The sequence below is a fragment of the Esox lucius genome, chromosome 3 (assembly GCF_011004845.1).
Source record: "Esox lucius isolate fEsoLuc1 chromosome 3, fEsoLuc1.pri, whole genome shotgun sequence".
NCBI lineage: Eukaryota > Metazoa > Chordata > Actinopteri > Esociformes > Esocidae > Esox > Esox lucius.
In genome coordinates this window covers 1,348,318-1,372,933 of record NC_047571.1, presented here as the reverse complement: position 1 = coordinate 1,372,933, position 24,616 = coordinate 1,348,318, and the positions used below count along the sequence as shown (strand labels likewise).

General features: G+C 39.1%; 1 protein-coding gene across 6 annotated transcripts in view; it reads left to right on the top strand.

Moving 5' to 3' along the window:
- Positions 1–24,349, top strand: part of ptbp2b (polypyrimidine tract binding protein 2b) — a 69,894-nt gene extending 45,545 nt beyond the window's left edge. For 4 of the 6 annotated variants that reach the window (XM_013133135.3, XM_013133133.4, XM_029117618.2 and 1 more), the window contains 6 exons: positions 5,884–5,999; positions 8,528–8,561; positions 9,111–9,203; positions 23,380–23,596; positions 23,929–24,021; positions 24,168–24,349. In XM_013133135.3, the coding sequence (XP_012988589.1) occupies positions 5,884–5,999; positions 8,528–8,561; positions 9,111–9,203; positions 23,380–23,596; positions 23,929–24,021; positions 24,168–24,297 (683 nt within the window). In that variant the 3' untranslated portion in view covers positions 24,298–24,349. The remainder of the gene's footprint in view (positions 1–5,883; positions 6,000–8,527; positions 8,562–9,110; positions 9,204–23,379; positions 23,597–23,928; positions 24,022–24,167) is intronic. The other 2 variants (XM_013133134.3, XM_013133132.3) reach the window with 1 other exon arrangement.
- The last annotated feature ends 267 nt before the right edge of the window (positions 24,350–24,616 follow it).

Below are 24,616 nucleotides of genomic sequence, written 5' to 3'. Positions count from 1 at the left end.
GTACACACAGGACACACCAACAATGTGCAACAAGGCATCTCCCCAACCAAATAATCAACCAAACTTGACTATTGCGCAAGACGCGTAGTCAGTTGCTGCTAACGAAACTATACTCAGCATTTAAAGTTGAAATGGCTTCTCCTAAGTGGAAAAGCAACGCCGGAGACCAATTTGGACTAGATTTTTGGATAAATCATAGACTGTGGGTCCAGCCACTTGGTGAGTATAATAAGATGGGTTACCTAAGACTAGCATTAGAATATTAGGCTATGTTAGGCTATATTACGCTATGTCATATGGTTTCTGAGCGTCTTACTGCATATTGGGTCATGTCATTATAGTACATTTCAGTTCATAATGTATTTATGTGTAACCAATTGTTCAGGGGGTCTCTCTGGGTCTTGACCCCCCACCCCCACCTCACTGATGTCATCACCTGGCTGGCCATTTCAGAGCTTTCCCAGATATCAATAAGTCTCCCCCTTCTTTCTCCTATTCCCTTCTACTCTCTTCCTTTCTACTCCTGACAACTGTTTGCTTACCACTGAGAAAAGACAGTACAGAAAGACACGGCTGTGGAACTTGGAATCAATGGAACATTCTAAATCTAAATAGTGTAAATGTAAATGGTGTGTATATAGTATTGTTTCCACTTTGTGTGTTGATTGTGATGTTTGCACATATGTTAGATCAGTGTTGACTGCCAACTTGGCCCTTATTGTCAAAAGTATATCTATGTGTAAGGAGGCATTGGATCTGCCTTCTTGTCGAGCCTCCTGTTATTACCTTTATGTAGGGAAGCTAATTTTCCATCATGTATAACATTCCTGGGAGTGTGTAACCCTTATATTTAATCACCTTTGCACTGTTGTATGTTCTGTTTAGGTATGAACTTGAAAATTCATAATTCCGTAATTTATAATTCCTACAAAGTACAGAGTGTCTCCTTCAAAAGGAACTAAACATATGTTTTTACTATATTCAGGTCATGAACTACAAGCATTTAGATTTGGATAAAGGCGGAAATTGACATTTATTGCCTAATATTTAACGGGTTAATCAAATGCCTGCAGTGCAGTTTTCCCAGATAATTGGGGCTGATATTTGTTTTATACAGTAGCCCAGGCCTGCCCAATCCTGTTCCTGGAGAACTATTGTCCTGTAGGTTTTCTCCCATTCTAATTTAGCACGCCTGATTCTAACCGTTAGCAAGATATAAAGCTTAACCAGTGGGCTGTATTATGAAGGGAGTTGAACATACGCAGATTTTACTCTGGTTTATCCGTGTTGACAAAGAGACTGCCTAAAATGGTGTTAAACAGTACTACAATAGTGATTAAGATGGTGGTCAGCTGATTCAGTGTTAAGTGTTAATTTATGAATTTGTGCACGTTCACTTAAAAGGGGTGCATTTTGCAACAAGCTGAGTTTTTGCAAAATTGATTCTGCTCCCTGTTTTCCCCTGGAAGAATGCTCTTTTAAAATGTAAGGGTATGAGAAGTTTAAAGAGAGGTTAACAGCTTAATCTAACACCGTGGCAGCCAACAAAGCCAGGGAGTCTTGTTGGCAGCGCATTGCCAACAGAGTAAATTCAAGAGAACATTGTTCTTGTCATAAGTTCTCTGGTGGCAGTGAAGTAGGGCCTGCACAATCTCCATACTTAAGTAGAATTCAAAGAAAAGTCTCGGCTAGAAGTCAAAGTATCATTTACATTTTTCAAAATAATGCCTGTGAACTCCACACCAATGGACAGCGAAGATCTCCTCAAACAAGGCAACATTTAAAATAGTAAAAGGGGGAGTCTGAGAGAAAGTTGAGAATAATAATTGAATTAAATAATGACAGTACTGGTATCTTTAATCTAGAACAATGTAGTGAGATAGTTGCATGTATTGTATACTTAGTGGAAAAGGCTGCATGGCCCTCTGAACACCCTGAACAACAATGGCATTCTGAGAGAGATCAGATGTGATGAGTCAGATAAGTTTTAGATTCAGATGGTAACAGTATCTTTTAGAATATTTAAGCCGAGTTGCGTTGATTGTAAACTCACTACTAAATAAAAAGAATGCTTGTGAACACAACTCCAGTTAAAAGCAGATACCTTTTCAAACCATCAGTTGATATGCCATAAAACATAAAAGTGGACAGTACATCACACTGTCCCGGTGAACAAGAGATGGAAAGACAGAATGAAAGACCTAATATAGGCCTAACCGTACAAATCAGTCCTAACAGTACATGGACCCAAGCATCAGGTAAAGTGATACAGTAGTGGACAAAAACTTAATGACATCCTTATAGGCACTATTTGGAGTTAGTAATGAATAAACTATCCAAGTACAGTAAGAGCCATACTGTAGTACTTAGAAATATACAGCTCTAGAAAAAAAATTGACCACTCCAAATTTTTCTTAAATCAGCATCTCTACATGTATGGCAGCCATTCCAGTCTGTTAAATTCCAATGCAGACGCACCTCATTTTACTTAATGAGGCACTGTTTGGTTATTACCTGAACAAAATCTAACAAGGAAAAGTATAAAAACCACTGCTGTGGTCATCACTATCCTCTTGCAATAGGACCAGCTGGATGGCAAAAACAGTGCAAGTAGTACTTCAAAGGTAATTTGAATATATAACTATTCGGCATGACTAGTTTAAAAGTCTTTGAGTGAGGAAAAGAAGGGTTCAATTCTGTCTTTACTGGCAGAGGGATACAGTGTGCGTCAGGTTGCTTCCGTCCTGAAAATTAAAAAAACGGTGGTTCGTAAGAACATGGTCAAGCAACAGACATTGGGGACAACAAAGCTACAGACTGGCAGAGGGCGAAAACGACTGTCCACTGACCGAGATGACCGTCAGCTCATTCAAATGTCACTCAACAACCATAGGAAGACATCAAGTGACCTACAAAAAGAATGGCAAACAGCAGCTGGGTTGAAATGCACGGTGAGGACAGTTTGAAACAGGCTCCTAGGTGCAGGACTTAAGTCATGCAAAGCTAGAAAAAAAGCCCTTCATCAATGAGAAGCATAGAAGAGCCAGGCTGAAATTTGCAAAAGATCATAAGGATTGGGCCCTAGAGGAATGGAGTAAGGTCATCTCTGATGGGTCAAATTTTCAGCTTTGCCCAATGCCTGGTCGTCTAATGGTTAGACGGAGACCTGGAGAGGCCTACAAGCCAGTGTCTCGCACCCACTGTGAAATTTGGTTGAGGATCGGTGATGATCTGGGGATGCTTTAGCAAGGCTGGAATTGAGCAGATTTGTCTTTGTGAAGGACGCATGAATCAAGTACAAGATTATCCTGGAAAAACACCTGCATTCTTCTACTTTGACAGTGTTCAGTGATGAAAAACTACTTTTTAACAAAATAATATTCAGGTGACCCTATTAGAAAAACATTGTAATAAGCCAAATGGGTGCAAAAACAAATTGACTTAACTATTTCAGTTTAGTTTATGTTGTCTAGTATTTATGTCAATGTTCAGCTTTAAAGTGTGATGACAGCGGCGATAATGAGAGAAACATCTGAATTTGTAATCTGATATTTAAATCCTCCGGCTGGAAAGAATTAACGTTAGAATAGTCAGCTGAAGTTGCGACTGAATAAGGGAAGTGTGCTAGCTACAAAAGCAATGCCAAATACATTATGCTGCGCTATTTGACATTAACTGAGTGACCACCAACAGTAATTTCACTTTATGATAGCGACAACGATTATATTATCTTATCTACATTAATTTATTTAATCATCATCATGGTCACACACGCTACCTCCTCCTGCTGCCCCCTCCCTGAGAGTCTCCCTGTTAATTAATCATGAAGCTACTCCATGCTTACTGCTTCAACTACTCTGCTCCTGCTCACTCTGTCCCTCGGCCCTGTCATTTTTTTTTAAGTTATACTGGCCCCAAAAGTGCCTCGGCCTACCGGGCATTGAAGTCTTCAGGTGAAGAATGGTTTTAAAGGCATTTATTAGCATTAGCTTGTGTTGAAATTGTTTAGATTTTTTGAGATTTCAGCAAACAAATTCACATGGTGTTATATGGGGGTCGTGTCAGAAGGCACAATGAATATGAAATGTATAGGTTATTGTTCCATAAAGCAATGCAGACATTAATATTTTGCATACATATATCATACAGCAATCAGCCATTTTACCCGCCTTCTTGCAAGATATCTCTTATTCCTCTTATTCCCGAAAGTTGAAATATTTAGTAGGTTTTGGCCAATTTTCAGAAAAATCCAAGATGGCACAAAGATCCTGCATTATAGGTCAAATGGGGTGGAAACGCCAACATTTTGAAGTTAGCAAATTGAGTCGTGTACTGTAGCAACCCTGGTGGAAGAATTGGGGCAGGTGTTAGCGGGGCAGGTGTTAGCGTGGAAGGTACTCGTGGACTAAACTTTCAGTGTGCAAAGTTACAGCATTTTCTACCAGGGTCTTTAGAGTTATTCAGCAGTTTCAAGGGAACATTTTTTATAAATAATATTACTGACAATAACGATAGTGTTTCTCCTCCTGGAGAACCCCTAAAAATTCAGTTAAAGCCTATACATGGGCTACAGCTGTGAAATTGACCTGTTACTCAAGATCTACTCCCTAGGCTATAGGGCTACCTAAATGAATGTAATGCTATTGTGTTGAGAAACTTCATTCTAACAATTTTGGCTGCAACCCTAGTGGAAATCACACCTGGCAACAAGTCAGGATTAAATATGAAAGTAGTCCATCAAGTGGTGTGTGTATTAATAGTTCTCATTAACACAGATGTGGTGTATAGCCTACACTTATACTAGCCTATTCATGTCTTCACCGCAAACTGAACAAACGCAGAGATACTGATAACTGGAAGAGGGCTACTGTACATTTTCACAAGCAGAGGATTTGGCACTGGCTAGCAATAGAGGAAGGCCCATAATGAGTGCGTCATAGGGGCCCTGGTGGCAGCTCAGTGTCCACCCATTATCTATAGGGTAATACTGTTAGTTCCAGAAATAATTGGACGCTGACACAAGTTTAGTTATTTTGTCTGTTTACTAAAATATATTGAAGTTACAGTTAAATAATGGATATGTGCTGAAGTGCAGTCTCAGCTTTATTTTGAAGGTATTCACATCCAATTTGGAGGAAAGGTTTTGGAATTACAGCTTCTTTAGTATGTAGCCTCCTCTTTTTCAAGGGATTGGACAATTGACTCAAAAGCTGTTTCATGGAACGGTGTAGGCTATTCCTTCATTATTTCTTCATGAGTTAAGCAGGTAAAAGGTCTGGAGTTGATTCCAGGTGTGGCATTCGCCTGACCAGTCTCTAAGTCTGTGCTGCTCAGAACCCATAAAAGGATGTTCCTACCACCACACTTGACCGTAGGGATGTTAATAACCATGCGATGAACAATTATTGCTTTGTCATGCACTGCGTATTGTGGGGCCATTATACAGACAAGAAATGGCTTCCTGTCCACTAAATAGCATTTTCCAACAGATGGACAATTCAAGAATGATCAAAGGACACACGATTAATCTGAGCTCAGTTTGGATTGTCCTGGCAAAGGATCTGAATACTTGTACTTGATGTACTTTCTTTTCTTTCTTTTTTAAATTGGCCCACATTCTTAATGTGTTTTCACTTTGTCATTATAGGGTATTGTGTGTTAATTGATACATTTTTTACCAGTTATGTTATATTCAGTTTGACATTTAAAGAAAGTGAAGCGGTCTGGTCTGAATAATTTTTGAAGCCGCTCTATTTGTGTGTGGGTGATTGTGGGCTTGACATGCAGTTTAGCAACAATGCTGTTTGGTGGGCTTTGTCTGTACCTGCTTTCTGCATCCCTCTTTCCATGTTAACACGCCATTCCCTCTTGCCATTTTTCCAGGGGCAATCAGTCCTTTGACCGCTGCGGCCGCAGCTGCAGCAGCGGCCGGAAGAGTGGCGCTGTCTGGACACTCTGGTTGCAGCGGTGTGCTTCTGGTCAGCAACCTCAACGAGGAGGTCAGTGACATCCCCCAGACACTCCCCCTTTATTTCTGTCTCTCTCCATCCCTCTCCTCTTACCGTATGCAACTCTTACTCAGATCTTATGCCGTTGATGTTGCCCTGGACGTTCTTTTGACTCTGACTTGGACTTTAAGCAGATAATTATGATAGATAATTTGATGAGAAAAGGGTTTAGGGAAAGTCAGAAACATTTTAATAAATTGGGTCACAGTACTTGCATACAATTATTATGTCATAATGATTGCACACACCAGAATGTTTGTTTTAACACTAGAACTGCCAAATGCCTACGCCAATTGGTGTTTGAGTTTGTAATTAAAATAAAACTGCCATTTTGAAAGCTACACCCTCCTCCTTTCATGACTTTTCCTAAATAGGCGTATATTACATTGTTCCGTTGTCGGGATTCTAAACTGATGAACAGAAAACGATTTACCTGTGTTTTTTTATTTATTTTTACTTAATTCGCCAACAGCCCATGCCACTAAGCATTGGTACCCAGGCGCTATTCACCCCTCACTGAATGCATGACGTCAATGGATGAATGCCCGATACTCCCAGACTTAATTAGGCTATAATTGAAACATAATACAAATGATATAGGCTACTTACACGTGTTACTGTTTTTCAATAGGAGATTCAGCTAATTGTGTAGGGTAATTCATCAAATTTAAATCCACATTATTTTGGGAGGGAAAGAGAAACTAAATCGCCCACCCATACTATTGTTTCATTTTCTCTGCTTATTTTACTGAAGATTAATATTTTACATATGTATTAGGCTAAATAATTATTCACAAAATGAAAATCCAACTATCTCGTTTCTATCTTTTTTTCTAATAACTCCTCTCGGTTTTTCGATAACTTCATGTCACCTATAGAAATCTTATATGCCAGTAATCTAGAAGACTAGATCTATTAATTGGTGTTGAAATAAAATCGATAGCCCCACTACAACCCGCAGGAGAGACCTGCAAAGACGCGTGGTTCACCAGTAAATTAACTGATGCTCTGGCTGGATGGTGATGCTGCGGAGGAGAATATCCATGCTAATAGGGATGATTCGTATGTTAATGAGGACAAACAGCGTTCGGGTCTGATGGTTATAGGGGGTAAAGAAGGCCTGGCGGTTCTAGTGTTAAAAGACCGATCCAACTTAATCTGCTTCAGTTATTCACAGTTGCTTTGTATTCCCAAACTGTTATTCCTCACATCTCTGCTGCACACATTGTTTAGCCTGAGGGTTGTAAGTGAATTGTGTCGTTCACCACTGAGTTATCCTAACGGCTGTAGGCCTACATGCAGTCAGGAGATAACATGAGGAACAATAATGTATTGGTTCTCATTTTTTATGTGCATTTTATGTTAGCCTCAGTGCTTTCATATGTTTTTGCCATTTCCAAAGCCAAGTTGCTCAGCTCACTTTCTTTCATTCTTTCTCTGCTATGCGTTCTGTGCAAATTAATTACTGTTTCCTAAATTCTCTTTCTCCCTCATTCCCTTTACCATTCTTTCATATCAAGTGATAGTCCTTCCTAACTCTGGTTCTTTTCTCTCAAAGATTTATCGTTCACACCTGTCTCTCCCAATGCCTATATCAAGGCTATGTCAAGTGGGTATGGACTGTGGGGGCTAGACCAACCAACCACCCCACCTCACCTTTTCTCTAACTTACTGTCACTCTGTCTATGCTATATCTTTATCTATGCTGTATTTGTACTATCAATTCTCAAAAATAATAGACATTTTCTAAATAATATGATTCTATATTTAGCTCCTCAAATACTGGGTTTGTGGACTTTAACTTGCTATGTTCTGTTAATACCATAACTCTGTCAGGTGGTTTTCATGTCTTTACCTGCATGGCCCAATTCTTACTTTTGAAATTGATAAAGGGTAGGGCATCCTGTACACCTGTTTAATCAAGCATTCAGTACTCTACCAGCTACTAAAACCTTAACTTGTTAGACTCTTCTGCATGCCCTAACCACGCCCCCTCTCATTACTACTGCCTACAAAGTAGGCTTGGGTGTAAATGTACTTTTGTCCCATTTTAATCTCAGGTGTTGACATGGGGCACTTATTGTCTTTTGGGATACATTTGGGATAAAAAATTTTTTTAAAACACAGCAAACCAAACTCCTGCCTCTTCCAATGTACTGACCTGTATTTAAATTTTTGCTTCCCCCCAATTCTTTTTTACATTGGATTTACTCTGCATTGCTGAACCCTCATTTCCCTCCCCCCTCGTTCATTCCCGCCCTCCCCCATGTGTCACGTTCTCAACGTGTTACTTTCTTCCTTCCTTTCCTATCCCTTCCTCCTTCATGTTCATGCTTTGTGCCTGAACAAAAATGTTCCTCCTTGGACCAACCCAATTAACTGCCTTGAACCCATGCTCCATGACCACATCTCCATTCTACGGGAAACCACCCTCCGTTATGGATGATCTGTCCATCTCCGCTCTCTACCTCCGACTCTTCTCTCTGTCTTACGCTGCTTGCTCTTCTCTCCTTCTAAAGATGGTTACGCCCCAAAGTCTGTTTACCCTCTTCGGTATGTTATTGTTAGCACTCTACCTTTTCTGTTTTGTTCTTTAGTCTCTGTTTTTTTTTTTTGTTTTCTCTATCTCTCATTTGATTTATGGTTAGTGTTTCCATAGTTCAGTTAAAGTTTCATTACATTTTTGTTTAATTGGTTATCTTGACTCTGTTGTATAGATTATTTTGTCCTTCATAGCCTCCAGTGTCTATCTCTGTCTCACTCATTAACAAATTATGTTAATGCATGGTTGATTATTTGGCATGTAGTTAGTTTTTGCCATTTCATAAAGCTTGTTTTTTGGAGGGATTTTATCAGCATTTTCTTTCTATTCTCTCTCTAGTCTATTGTTCTAAGACACTCTGTTCTAAGACTCCTTTGATTGGTTTAAATCATATGGATGATTGCTCCATCCTTTTTCACATCTCATATTTAATCGGTCTCTGAAGCACTAACTTTGTCCTTCATGGTTCACTCCTCCACCCTCCTCTTTGCTCTGCTCTGTCTTTGCTCTTCTCTTCTCCTCTATCCATGTCCTACCGTCTGCCTATTGTGATTACTAAGGGGTGTATGGTGATGCTCAGCGTGTGAAAATCCTCTACAACAAGAAGGACAGTGCTCTTATCCAGATGTCGGACGGGAACCAGGCACAGCTTGGTGAGTAATCAAGTGTCTGTGCCTCATGTCCGTGTCAATTTTTTTTTAATCCCTACTTGACTAACGTCTGTTTAGTTCTGTTCTGCCCAAACTCTGCCTTTATCATGCAAAACTGCTTGCACTGCAATTAGTTTTACCAACAAAAGGTTTTTTTCTTGCACAAAAGTTATGATATATTGAAATATATGGGGGTGTTAGCTAAAAATGAGTTTGATTAGTAATGAGTTGAAAGGATAGAAAACAAAGAATTTGAATTCTGAATTAGCAAACGCTAGCATTTGCTAGCAAGTTTATAACTTTTCGGTTTGTTTCAGTGACTACTATGTAATTGAAAATTAATTATATGCTGTAACTTCATACCAGGTGTACTTTGTCTCTGGTTTTCCTCAAGCATGCACACCATATGCACATGCTTTCCTATGTCTGCAACTGTTTGTATGCTTTGGTGTTGCTGCTCCAGGTACGTTAGTTACTAAAACTTTTTATTTCTCCAGTCATTACACCATTATTCTCTAAGGTTGCATTTCTTATTTCATCTATTTATTAGCTTTACTGTATCTTCTAGGAAGATAGAGCCTAGAGCATGAATTTGCCAGTTAACACAAAATACGGGACATTTAGATAATTTTTTTAAGGGAAAAAACAGGACAAATAAGCCAAGTAAAACATAAAGCAAATTTTGCATTCTTCACATCCCTAGTGTGTATCATATAAAAGCATTGTCTTAACACATAACCGTTAACACAACAAATGTGCAGTGCACTTATTTAAATCTTTAGGACAAAATGTAGTAATTTTCTAAATTGTGATAAATGCAGACATTAATGTGAAATTGAGACTTTTTTTAATGCCAGGGGGGATTTCATTCACCAAAAAGTGCGTAAATGATGGCACAATTATAGTACTGTTGCTAGGTAAATACCTTATGAAACACTTGTCACACGTGTTTGGGTTGGTTGTTATTTGCATATAAACGATTTGTTTGGTATTTCACAGCTAAATAGCTAAACTAATTACTGTAGCTAGCAAGTGCAAAGTAGCAGCGAGCAAGACAAACCGCAGATAGATTAATTTTGATCGTGATAGTGAGGAGGAATTTTCGGGTTTTGACAATGAGGAACTTTCAAGTGCAGAGAGGTCGGATGACAAATCTTTTTCTTCTTAAGTATAGGTGCCATCAGTTTGGAATGGAAAAAGCTTACTGACTCCAGATCCAACTACACATACCTGTGGGATGTATACACTGGTATACCCTATGTCTGACAGGAATGTGGGGATTGAGTTCAGTACTTGTCATTCACTTGATGAGAGAGGCGAGCACACTGTTCACTAATAATTATTACTCCTCCCCTGCTCTCTTTGAGAGCCGTTATGCCTACCACACTGGTGTGTGCGGAACAGTGAAGGTGAACCGAAAAGGCATTGATTTTGACTGATCATGCAAATAAACTCTTTTATTTAAGGATAGTGTTATCAAACAGCACATTTATTGTCACATCACATTTAAGGATAGTATTTATCACAGTTGTTTGGCTCCTTTTTAAATTGTAATGATAACAGAAATCACCCAAATGACCCTGATCAAAAGTTTACATACCCTTGAATGTTTGGCCTTGTTAAAGAGACACACAGGTGGAAATTGCGTTTTAAGGTGAATTTCACCTGTTGCATTAGCTCTCACATGGATGCACTGAGCAGGCTAGATATTGAGCCATGGCGAGCAGAAAATAACTGTCAAAAGACCTGCGTAACAAGGTAACGGAACTTTATAAAAATGGAAAAGAATATAAAAATATATCCAAAGCCTTGCAAATGCCGATCAGTACTGTTCAATATCTTATTAACAAGTGGTAAATTCGGGGATCTGTTGATACCAAGCCAACGTGAGGTAGACCAAGAAAGATTTCAGCCAAAACTGCCAGAAGAATTGTTAGGGATACAAAAGAAAACCGCAGGTAACCTCAGTAGAAATACAGGCTGCTCTGGAGACAGATTGGTTGTTTCAAGGAGCACAATACGACGATACTTGAACTAAAATTAGATGCATGGTTGAGTTGCCAGAAAGAACCCTTTATTGCACCAATGCCACAAATAAGACCGGTAACAATATGCCTGACATCACAGCTTCTGGCATATTGTAATTTGGAGTGATGAGACCAAAATAGAGCTTTATGGTCAAGAGGAATGCAGCATGTTAACAAAAAATACTGGCAGACAATTTGCATTCTTCTGCACGAAAGCTGCTCATGGGATGCTCTTGGACTTTACAGCACGACAGTGACCCTAAGCACACGGCCAAGTTGACCCTCCCGTTATTACAGCAGAAAAAGGTGAAGGTTCTGGAGTGGCCATCACAGTCTCCTGACCTTAATATCATCAAGCCACTCTGAGGAGGTCTCAAACATGCGGTCCATGCAAGATGACCAAAGATTTTGCATGACCTGGAGGCATTTTCCTAAGAGGAATGGGTAGCTATACCACCTGCAAGAATTCGGGGCCTCATAGACAACTATTACAAAAGACTGCATGCTGTCATTGATGCTGAAGGGGGCAATACACAGTATTAAGAACTAAGGTTATGCAGACTTATGAACAGGGTTCAGTAAAACAATTTATTTGTTTTGATTGTGCCGTTCTGTTATGACCTACAGTTGAATGTGAATCCCATAAGGAATAAGACGTTTTGCCTGCTCACTCATATTTTCTTTAAAAGTGCTACATATTTCACAGTTCTCCAAGGGTATGCAAACTTTTGAGCCCAAGTACATGGGTGGCGTGGATTGTGCAGACCATCTCTGTTCTTACTACAACTTCCAGCATCGCAGCTTGAAGTGGTACTATAGGCTATACCATCATGTCAGAGAAGTGGTTCTATCGGCTATACCATCATGACAGAGAAGTGGTTCTTGTTAATGCATCCATCCTTTTCAATGAGAGCAGAAACTTAGCACAGCGGAAGGAGGGAAGGCGAGAAGGCAGATAACATTATTTTGCAAGACCTGTCCAGACCAACCTGCACTGTGTCCTACTGCCTGTTCTGAGCTGTACCACACAAAGCTTGTGTACAAACTGTAGTTGTATTAAAATAATTTAACTCAATTAAATGCAAAAACCTCTGTAGTTAATCTATTTAAAAAGCAATGTATTATGCTAAAGACGTACTGTTCCAAGGTCTTACGCTGCTATACTATTGTTGTTGATATGAGGAATGCACTTTGACTTTTCCCAGATTCCTCCTGTTTTAAACTTTAGGAGGAGATGAGGTCCTGGTCCACACCTGCAGAGTACCTGGTTTGGGGGGCCCGTTGCTGTCCTTGTCCATCTGGTCATACTTTTGACCTAGTCTAATTTTAAATAGACTCTGGATTTAGCCCAGAGAAATGTATTAATTATTCCAATTGGACTCTTAATATCTCACCCGGCACAGCCAGAAGAGGACTTGTCACCCCTCTGAGCCAGGGTCCTCTCTAGGTTTCTTCCTAAAATGTGGACTTCTTGGGGAGTTTTTCCTAGCCACTGAAATTCAACAATACTGTTGTTTGCTCCTTGGGGTTTAAGGCCTGGTGTCTCTATAAAGCACTTTGTGACAACTGCTGTTGTAAAAAGGGCTTTATAAATAAATGTGATTGATTGACTGTGTTTTTTTTGCAAACTATGGACAGTGCTTGACTTGGAATTAAATACATGCAAGTCACAGCCCTTAGTTTAGTTAAGAACCATATCTTGCCACAATAACTGAACGTAGCCCATGTAAATTTAAATAGAAGGTTGCTGGTCTATGATCCTATAATTCTGCCATCTCATATTGTACTGATTTATGCACCAAGGACATTAACTGCTATATTAGGCTACTGTATAAAACACAAACTCTTATCTGGAGAGCTGCAGCGTGTGCATGCATCTAACCCACTGAATCAAGGTATTGTTCTTTGATGTTTAGGCTGAAATGTGGTTAGAATGCGGTACAGGTGGGGGCCTGTAAATATTAGATTTACTGAAGGGTGTTAGCCACAACCAAATACTTGTATTTCTATTAAATTACTTCAAAATTCAACCATAAGGTAGGCTACTTGAATACTGTCCTACAAAGGCAAAAGACTTTAAATCGTAGAACTGTGTGGAAGTGAGAAAAATTACTTTAATGTTTTGTTGTCCTGGCAGAATGTTGGAAATGTGGCAATTATTAGTTCTTTTTAACAAATGTATTTACAGTGGGGGAAAAAGTTATCTTAAACCTACCATTAAAATTAGCGATTGGTAATTTCTTTGTCAGTGGGCAAACATACAAAATCAGCAGCGGGTCAAATAGTTTTTTCCCTCTATCTATCTATCTGCATGGAAGGTAATTTACTCTGCTTTTAAATTGTCTGCAGTGTATAAGGGATCATGCCAAGGCAAATGGCATCAACTTCCATTTGATCGTTTACTTTATTTTAATATATATACAGTATCTCATAAAAGTGAGTATACTCACATTTTTGTTAATATTTGAGTATATAATTTCATGTGACAACACTAAATGAATTACACTTTGCTACAATGTAAAGTAGTGAGTGTACAGCTTGTATAACAGTGTAAATTTGCTGTCCCCTCAAAATAAATGAACACACAGCCATTCATGTCTAAATCCGCTGGCAACAAATGTGAGTACACCCCTAAGTGATAATGTCCAAATTGGGCCCAATTAGCCTCCCTGGTGTCATGTGACTCATTAGTGTTACAAGGTCTCACGTGTGAATGGGGAGCAGTTGTGTTAAATGTCATCGCTCTCACACACTCATCCTGGTCACTGGAAGTTCAACATGGCACCTCATGGAAAATTACTCTGAGGATCTGAAAAAAGGATCTGCATCAAATTGGTCTGCATGGCTGTCATCCCAGAAGGCAGCCTCTTCTAAAGATGATGCACAAGAAAGCCTGCAAACAGTTTGCTGAAGACAAACAGATTAAGGACATGGATTACTGGAACCATGTCCTGTGGTCTGATGAGACCAAGATAAACGTATTTGGTTCGGATGGTGTCAAGCGTGTGGCGGCAACCAGGTGAGGAGTACAAAGACAAGTGTGTCTTGCCTACAGTCAAGCGTGGTGGTGGGGCTGCATGAGTGCTGCCGGCCCTGTGGAGCTACAATTAATTGAGGGAACCATGAATGCCAACATGTACTGTGACATACTGAAGCGGAGCATGATCCCCTCCTTTCGGAGACTGGGCCGCAGGGCAGTATTCCAACATAACGACCCCAAACGCACCTCCAACATGACCACTCCCTTGCTTAAGAAGCTGTGGGTATAGGTGATGGACTGGCCGAGCATGTCTCCAGACCTAAACCCTATTGAGCATCTGTGGGGCATCCTCAAACAGAAGGTGGAGGAGCGCAATGTCTCTAACATCCACCAGACCAGCTCTGTGATGTCGTCATGGAGGAGTGGAAGAGCAAGCAAGTTTATTTATATAGCGCAATTCAATGTGCTTTACAAAGACAAATGTATGAAAGTACAATAACATAAAAACAAATACTCAAATGAAAACATCAAAACAAATGAAAACATCATAATAAAAAAAATTTAAGAAAACATATAAAGATATAAAATTGGATAAAAACATAGGAAGCTATAAGGCTAAACAGTGTGGTTAAATTTAAGTGCTCAGTCATAGGCACGTGAAAAGAAGTGTTTTTAACCTGGATTTAAAAATGTATAAGTTGTTGTATGTCGAAGATCTTTTGGTAGAATATTCCCGTTGTGTACAGAATAAGTGCTAAATGCTGCTTCTCCATGTTTAGTTTGGACTCTGGGCTCTACTGGCTGACCTGTGTTTATGGATCTAAGAGCCCTGCTCGGTTTATATTCTTCAAACATATCAGAAATGTATTCAGGTTCTAAACCATTCAGAGATGTATAAACTAAAAGCACCACTTTGAAATCTATTCTGTAACTGACTGGAAGCCAATGCAAAGATCTAAGAACCGGAGTGATGTGCTCTGTTCTCTTGGTCCTGGTTAACATTCTAGCAGCAGCATTCTGAATGAGCTGCAGCTGTTTTACAGTCTTTTTGGGTAGTCCAGTTAAGAGGCCATTACAGTAGTCAACCCTACTAGAGATAAAAGCACGGATGAGCTTCTCTTGGTCTTTTTGGGAGACTGGCTATATATCTGGCTTTATTTTTTAGATGATAGAATGCTGTTTTGGTGACCACTTTGATATGGCTGTTAAATGTGAGGTCTATCAGAACACCAAGATTAAGCACTTGATCCCTGGTTTTAAAGGCTCGAGATACTTGTAATACTTGTTGCCAAACACCATAATCTGTTTTATCTTGCTTTAATTGCAGACAATTTTGGTTCATCCAGGTATTTATATGCTCTATAGAGTGACATAGTCTATTGAGCTGTTATCATATAGTTTGAGAGCCAAATATATTTGAGTATCATTGGCATAGCTGTGGTAGTTAATGTTGTTGTTTTGTAGAATTTGGCCCAGAGGTAGCATATACAGATTGAACAAAAGTGGTCTGTGAACTGATCCCTGTGAAACTCTGCATGTCATAGCCACCCTATCAGATTCATGATTACCAATGGTGGCAAAGTAACTCCAGCCATCTAGATAAGATCTAAGCCAATCAAGGACTGTCCCGGAGAGTCCTACCCAATTTTCCAGCCTATCTACAGGTGCTGGTCGTAAAATTTGAATATCACCAAAAAGTTGATTTATTTCAGTAACTTGTGTAATGTATACAGTCATTCCACACAGACTGAAGTTTTTATTTATTTTAATTTTGATGATTATAACTGACTAATGAAAACCCCAAATTCAGTATCTCAGAAAATGAGAATATTATGAAAAGGTTCAATATTGAAGACACCTGGTGCCACACTCTAAGCAGCTAATTAACCCAAAACAACTGCAAAAGCCTTTAAATGGTCTCCCAGTCTAGTTCTGTAGGCAACACAATCATGGGGCAGACTGCTGACTTGATAGCTGTCCAAAAGACGACCATTGACACCTTGCACAAGGAGGGCAAGACTCTAAAGGTCATTGCTAGAGAGGCTGACTGTTCACAGAGCTCTGTGTCCAAGCACATTAATAGAGAGGCAAAGGGAAGGAAAAGATGTGGTAGAAAAAAGTGTACAAGCAATAGGGATCACCGCACCCTGGAGAGGGTTGTGAAACAAAACCCATTCAAAAATGTGGGGGAGATTCACAAAGAGTGGACTGCAGCTGGAGTCAGTGCTTCAAGAACCACCACGCACAGACATATGCAAGACATGGGTTTCAGCTGTCGCATTCCTTGTGTCAAGCCACTCTTGAACAAGACACAGCGTCAAAAGCGTCTCGCCTGGGCTCAAGGCAAAAAGGACTGGACTGCTGCTGAGTGGTCCAAAGTTATGTTCTCTGATGAAAGTAAATTTAGCATTGCCTTTGGAAATCAAGGTCCCAGAGTCTGGAGGAAGAGAGGAGAGGCACAGAATCCACGTTGCTTGAAGTCCAGTATATAAAGTTTCCACAGTCAGTGATGGTTTGGGGTGCCATGTCATCTGTTGGTGTTGGTCCACTGTGTTTTCTGAGGTCCAAGATCAACGCAGCAGTCTACCAGGAAGTTTTAGAGCACTTCATGCTTCCTGCTGCTGACCAACTTTATGGGGATGCAGATTTCATTTTCCAACAGGACTTGGCTCCTGCACACAGTGCCAAAGCTGCCAGTACCTGGTTTAAGGACCATGGTATCCCTGTTCTTAAACTCGCCTGATTTTAACCCTATAGAAAATCTGTGGGGTATTGTGAAGAGGAAGATGCGATACGCCAGACCCAACAATGCAGAAGAGCTGAAGGCCACTATCAGAGCCACCTGGGCTCTCATAACACCTGAGCAGTGCCACAGACTGATCGACTCCATGCCACGCTGCATTGCTGCAGTAATTCAGGCAAAAGGAGCCCCAACTAAGTATTGAATGCTGTACATGCTCATACTTTTCATGTTCATACTTTTCAGTTGGGCAAGATTTCTAAAAATATATTTTTTTGTATTGGTCTTAAGTAATATTCAAATTTTCGGAGATACCGAATTTGGGATTTTCATTAGTTGTCAGTTATAATCATCACAATTAAAAGAAATAAACATTTTAAATATATCAGTCTGTGTGTAATGAATGAATATAATATACAAGTTTCACTTTTTGAATGGATTTACTGATATCTAATAGAACCAGTGTTGTGTTTGGAAACCTGACTGAAATTTGTCCAAGGGACCACTTGAAGTCAAAAAATTGCTGAGTTTATTGAAGACAACCTTCTCAATGATCTTGGCTATAAAAAGGAGATTTGATACTGGTCTATAGTTGTTCATAATAGATGCATCCATTGTTCTCTATTTTTAATAAGGGCTTAATGGCAGATGTTTGTAGAGACTTTGGGGAAATGCCTGATTGCAGAGAGCTATTAACTATTTGCTGTAGGTGGACTCCGGTGGCAACCTGTGAAGTTCTGGTGAACTTCATGCCCAAGAGGGTTAAGGCAGTGGTGGAAAATGATGGTGGCCACACAAAATATTGACACTTTGGGCCCAATTTTGACATTTTCACTTAGGGGTGTTCTCTCTTTTGTTTCCTGCGGTTTAGACATTAATGGCTATGTCTTGTGTTATTTTGAGGGGACAGCAAATGTACACTGTTATACAAGCTGTACACTCACTACTTTAAATTGTAGCAAAGTGTCATTTCTTCAGTGTTGTCACATGAATAAATATAAAACAGTATTTGCAAAAATGAACGGGGTGTACTCACTTTTGTGAGATACTGTATGTTTCACAGTACAGTCCTGGATCATGTAGCCAACGGTTGGTTCTCTGACATCTTCGAATCATACAGTGTACATGGGTCTAGCCATGAGTTGTATGACCGTTACAGTCTCTCTCACACAAACACACGCCCATCATCTCACATAATCCAGGCGCTGAATTTCTTTTACTACTTTCTTTTCCGGCATTAGGGTCGTCCTGAATGTTGTCCTGAAAGGATATACCCAATTTACAAAAATGTGAGGGGTGTACTCACTTTTGTGAGATACTGTATGTATAATGATAATATTATTATTTTTTCGACATGATAAAACGTAGATGATATTGATCAAACAAAATCGTTTTTCATGTGGGAGGATAACATTTGCAACTATTTTATTGAGTACAATGTTTACTAACGCCATGAATAGTAAAGGATACAATACTTGTGTTTTGGATTTAATTGGATGAATGCCAGAGTAGGATAATCAAGAACGACTAATTTTGTGGATTTAACATGTTGAACGCCAACGAGAAATCCACAAAACTCATGTTGTGGATTTAACACTGCAATGCATTTTTAGCATGTGAATAGGCTACATAGGTGGTGTCATGTGTCGACGCGAGCCCTAACCCACCCACGTTGTTTCCTTGGCTGTCAGTATTGGGCTGGCACTGACTAGCCTGCAAAACAGGAAAAAAGCATTAATTGCGTATGATTTACGATTGCTTCCAGCTGGCAAGCCATCTAGTTGTTGTTTGTTTCCAATGCATTATCTGCATTCTGTTTGCTTATGGGAGACGTTTGGTTTTGTTTGTCAAGTAGTTAGCCTAAGTGTCCTTACAAATAATTTTTGTAAATTGCCTATCTATCCATCCATCAATCTTTATTGTAGCCTGATCTAATAATAATACATGGGGCATAACACCGTAACTCAGTAACTTCACTTCACTGATGCGCAGCAAAACAAAGGCAGAGTACCTTATTAACTCAATTTAAGCGTTCCGGAGCTCAGCGAAACAAAGAAAAATAAACGTAACTAATGTTCAGGATTTTGCTTTGGCTTCTAGGGCTTTTGGAAGTTATGGCTAAGACAACACATGATTTTCTCAAAAATAAAGATTGATTCAAGATATTTGTCCACATGATAAAGCAGATCTTTAATGTTCCAAAAATGACTAAGTAATTTTCATCCAAAATTGAAGTTACGGCCTTTTGCCTTTGCACGGCAGAAAAGGCAGTCACATAATCTGGGGACATCTGTAATTCATGCAGAGCACAGATGTTATGTCCACTATTAGAATATGCTTTGGTGGAAACATGAATGCTTAGCTCATATGAGCAAAAACATTCAATATTGACAACTTACCATGCTAGTAGCAAAGTGTTAGCAGGTGGGTTCATGCAACAGAGTAGGGGAGACATGGCTAGAATTCTCAGTTGATGGATTTTCTTTTGTGAAAATGGGTGAGGGTGTAGACATTTTACTTTTCCCTCATATTCATTTTACTAATGAATGTGTCGCCTACTAACACCGTTTTAGGATGTTGTTGTTAAACTAGTGCAGAGTAAACACGATTCATGACATGAATGCCTACTCTACAATGAGATATTGAAAAATAATTCCTTGAAGCGCTCAGGTTAAGTCAACCAATGAAGTTACTGATTAACAATTGCATTCGATTCTGACAGCTGTCGCTAAAGTTCGACTGTAACTATAGATGGCTCCTAGGCTCAAAAATGAAAAATGCGTTGACAGCAACAAAAACATTTATGGCATTAAATATTTTAAATGGATCACACGCATTAGCGCATTAACTTTGACAGATATAATTACTGTAAAGATATGATGATGAAAATAATTTGAAGTTTGTAATTAGTTATTCTTCTTGCAGACAATTCAATCACATGAACTGTCTGCAAGTCTCCTGATAAAGAGGAGGAGAGGAAAGAAAGGCCTACCATACAAAAAGGATTTTCACTAGGTATGGCCAATATGATTTTTTTTTTTTATAGCCAATAATGATTGTAGAGGATTTCTGGTGTCGATGGCCAATATTTACTGCTTATAGTTAATATGGGACCAAGATTTAAATAAATTACAATTACACAAAAAGTACTCTGAGAAAACATTATATAAGTAATATAAATAAATAAAACCATTGTAGAAAGTGCATAGAAAGGGGAATATGTATAATAAGTCCTTTTAATATTGTACCTTGCATATGTAGTACTTTACCTACTTAACTGTAGGGAATAACAGTTTAGGCTTCAATAAACCCAGTAGAGGAGCACCACATTTGAATTTTCTTTTTTCTTTAGCCTTGTTAGGGTTAGGGAATTTGGAATAGAAGATGTGGTCTTTTCCTGAGAATCCACAGCGAATTAAAGCTAATTGTGCCAGTCAAGGATGTTGATGACCATTCCAGCATCTCATGCTGAAAATAATCTGTAATCCCAATGTAAACCTAACATCCCTCTAGTTCAAAGTGCTCACTTGCGTTCTTTCTAGAGCATAAGTATAAAAATCCACTTTCAGTTTTCAAGTGAGATTTCAAACCTAAGAACTTGAAGTGGAAAGTTTAGTATTGCCTTTTTCCGTTTGCAGGAACCAGTTTATTTTTCTAAACTGACATGACACTGCTGTAACAACACAGTCCATGTCTAACAACTGCACTCACCAACACCACACGTAATATACGAGCAGCCTTTGTCAGACATTATAGAGGTATTTAAGCACATTATTACAATATCATGTATCAACTGTCCAACTATCAATAGTTTACATATACAATTGCAGCTGGACAGATCAGCAGACCCTTGCTGGTAGCTATCCAATGGCCGTTTTCCACTGCATGGTACCGGCTCAACTCTACTCGCCTCGACTGCTCACTTTGGGAGCTTTTCCACCCCTATGTACCAGCTCAACTCCCTTCACCTTTTCTGCTTTTCCTTCGGGTAAAAGGATAGTACCTGGTACCAGATACCTTTTTTTAAAAAAAAAAAAATTTTTAAGTGCCTGCAAGTTGAGGCGATGCCAGAAGGTGACGTGACAACAAAAAACTTCTGATTGGACAAGTGACTCAAAGCATGCAGCAAAGCAAAACAAGCTGTTCTGCTGTTAGACATCCAGTGTCAGATAATGGTTTTATGAGACAAGAAAGGCATGTCTTTGAGAGTGTGTCCCAGGAGTCTTTGCATTTAAACTGATTCATTTCAGTGCCAGTGCAGAGGACCAGTCTCTTAATTTAAGCAATCGTATTTTGCCAAAACTCCTCTTGCTTTGGACTTACGTTGAAATCAACTCGTTAGCCCGGTGTTGGTGTTGAGTTAAGAAAATGTTTTATACTACAGGGTGATAATTCAATTTTTTTTAGTTTTTCAAACAGGGTCTGTGACCATGTTATCCAGATTTAGTTTACTTCTGATTTGCCACTTTACGTTCAAAGCTTGTCAATTAAAAAGAAATGAATTGATGGAGTTCATTCCATATATTTTTCTGTTCACTGCAGGGTTTTCGTTAGTTGGCAAATGCCGGCTTTTCGCCGGTATCAGGTGTAGTTGTATGATATCCTCCATTGTTGTTCCCGTGTGTTTCGCGTTGGAGGGGGAGTCACAGCAGTTTTCCTGTGCTGTTACTATGGGCGGGTACAAGGCAAGGCATGTAGAGCCGAGTCGAGATGCTACAAATGGTTTGTTGCCTAAATGGTGAATGTCCAAACGATAACCCGACTATTTAGTTTAGACCACATTAAAGAAGTGGGTTAATTATTGTTGCTAATAATGGTCCTATTAGCTTCCTTTCAAGCTTCCTTTTTGCCTGCATGTCTAGGCACCTTATTATTGAAGGAAACAATATCAAGTTAATTAGCTAATGGTTATTGGCTAGCTAGTTAGCTACTAATTTAGTAGCTAGTGTAATTATTGCCCGGGCACATTACTAGTAAATGAAACTAAATATTTGCCAAAGGTGTTTGACTTTGGTCATTGTGGCAATTCATTCGTTATTCAATACAGTAATCTTACCTTACTGTGGGAGAGTAGAGCAAGAGCACGTTCAGATGGCTCTTTCTCATGGTGGTAGTAAAATCACAACTAGAAGGCATGTTCTGGTTTGATATGTACAGGGACTATTGGACAGAGGCCGTTAGAACAGGGCCGATAGCAGATTTATAAGAGAGGCCCTATTGGCACCAATATATCGGAGAGTGGATATATCGGTCAATCCAGGGATTTTCACAGTGCAGTAAACATGTACACACGCAGAGAAGCTGTTGTTTTTCCAGAAACTGTAAATATGAATTGCAGTTTTTTATTACCATCTTAATAATGATCTTAACACATTAACAAATTGTAGTTTTTAATTCAGCGGCAGAATTTTTTGAGTTATTGGCGTCACAGTAGTACTGACTTACACATGCGCATGAACACTCATCCTGAGAGAACAAGCTCCTTGTAACTGTAAATGCAATATAAATTTTAGGCTAATTATTTTTTTAATTAATCTTCATGTCTTGGTTTCTTTCCATGTAAATAATCAGTTCATGACATTATACGTTTAGATCTTACAATCAGATTGGCAAAGTCATTCACGTACTTTAAATGAATTCCTTGCTGATGAAGTAAAGAGTGTGGTACTGACAGATCATGTGCTCATGCTACACACATTGTGAAGAAATACTATAAATATAAATACATTTTTATTAGTATTTTGCACAATTCTGTTTGTTTTTATTGCCATGTAAATAATTTGATGAATTCATAATTGTGTGCCTTCATATATGTTGTTCAGTGTTGAACTTGAATGACTTGAATATAATATAAATTAAATTACCAATTGTACTTTCTTTTGGTTTCTTGGTGTGTTCTAGCTTATTACCTTTCCCAAGAGTTACTTACTGATATATAAAATTTGTATTAAATACTTTGCTGATTTCTGATATTTGTGGGCAAATTTGGGCCAGAGGGAGAAGGTATTTACTAAAGAAGAGCATTTACTAAACCCTGTTACTTATCTTGAACAAATAGAACTATTTTAAATATGAAAAAGGGACCATATTTGGGATTTTACATTATCCGGATGATTTTTTTGTTTTGGTATATGCTTTAAATTTAGATTCTATTTTGTTAACATTAGGCTCCAAGTGTAATTAGGGTTTAATTTCTTTTTGGCTTAGGACAAGGTGTAAAACACAGTGTCAAATTATTATATTTTTTAGAGAAATTGAGATTGCACAAACCTTTTTGAATCCTGTTTTCACAAACACATCTGTTCTGGATGGGATCTGATCGACAGATGACTTTATGAAAAGTTTAATGGCCTCCCATTATTGCCTAATTATTAGTAACACACCCAATATGTGACACTCTTAACTGGGATTTCTGTTTGCCTGTCCTCTCAGCCATGAGCCACCTGAATGGCCAGAAGATGTATGGAAAGATTATTCGTGTCACGCTTTCTAAGCACCAGACCGTGCAGCTGCCACGAGAAGGACTGGATGACCAGGGCCTAACCAAGGACTTTACGAACTCCCCCCTGCACCGCTTCAAGAAGCCCGGCTCCAAGAACTTTCAAAACATCTTCCCTCCATCTGCCACGCTCCACCTCTCCAACGTTCCGTGAGTTTGTAGTCTGCATTGGTTATGGCTATATGAGTTGATATGTTTGTGTGCAATAGAAATGTGCATACAAATAGAAATGTGCATCTGTAATTGGAATAACTGAGGCAAATTGAAGGCCTTTTTCTTGAAGAGTTCTCAAATGCTATTTTTGGACTACTGTTGTTCTCATTACATATTTTCTCACTAGATTTAATTAACTTAAAGACATTGCTTTTGCACTGGTTAGCATATGTTGGAGAGTGACAAGATCGCAGTAGATTTAAATGTATGGGTAGCTTTGACATGACTTGTGCTTGACATGGCTGAATGTGTTTCTTGCTCACGGTCAGTTTCGGACTTGACAGGGACGATGTGACAGAGGAGGATCTGCGACTGCTGTTCTCTAACGCTGGTGGCACAGTGAAGGCCTTCAAGTTTTTTCAGTAAGATAATCATCTTCTGTCTGTAAAGTGATTTCACAGGCAAAGGCCTTTATTAAAACCACAGTTGGAAATATGCCGTCATCTTTGTCGTTTTATCAGCTGTGTGTGACTGGTTTGTGATTGTGGTCTCCTCCCAACCATTATAGAGACCACAAAATGGCGCTCCTACAGATGTCCACAGTCGAGGAGGCCATCCAGGCATTGATGGACCTCCACAACTATGACATGGGCAGAAACCATCACCTCAAGGTTTCTTTCTCCAAGTCCACAATTTAGAGGAATTAACATCACCACAAACCCCTTCCATGACAAACCTGTGTGAGGTTTGTTCAGTGTGAGGTTTGTTCAGTCCTCACAGGGAAGACCACTGTGACACTCAGCTCCTAGGGAAAACGTTTGAATCAGTCATTCCTTTTAGAAGATATTGATCATCAGAAGTCCCCCACTAGATGTGATGGTAATTTCTATGTTTTTGATGCATAAAACAAACCCTATCTAGGTTCCCCTATCCCGTACACCATTGTTTTCGTAGTAGGAAATCTTCCTCCCCATGGATATCACAAGTAATTTGTTACCCATTTTTTTATTAGAATGA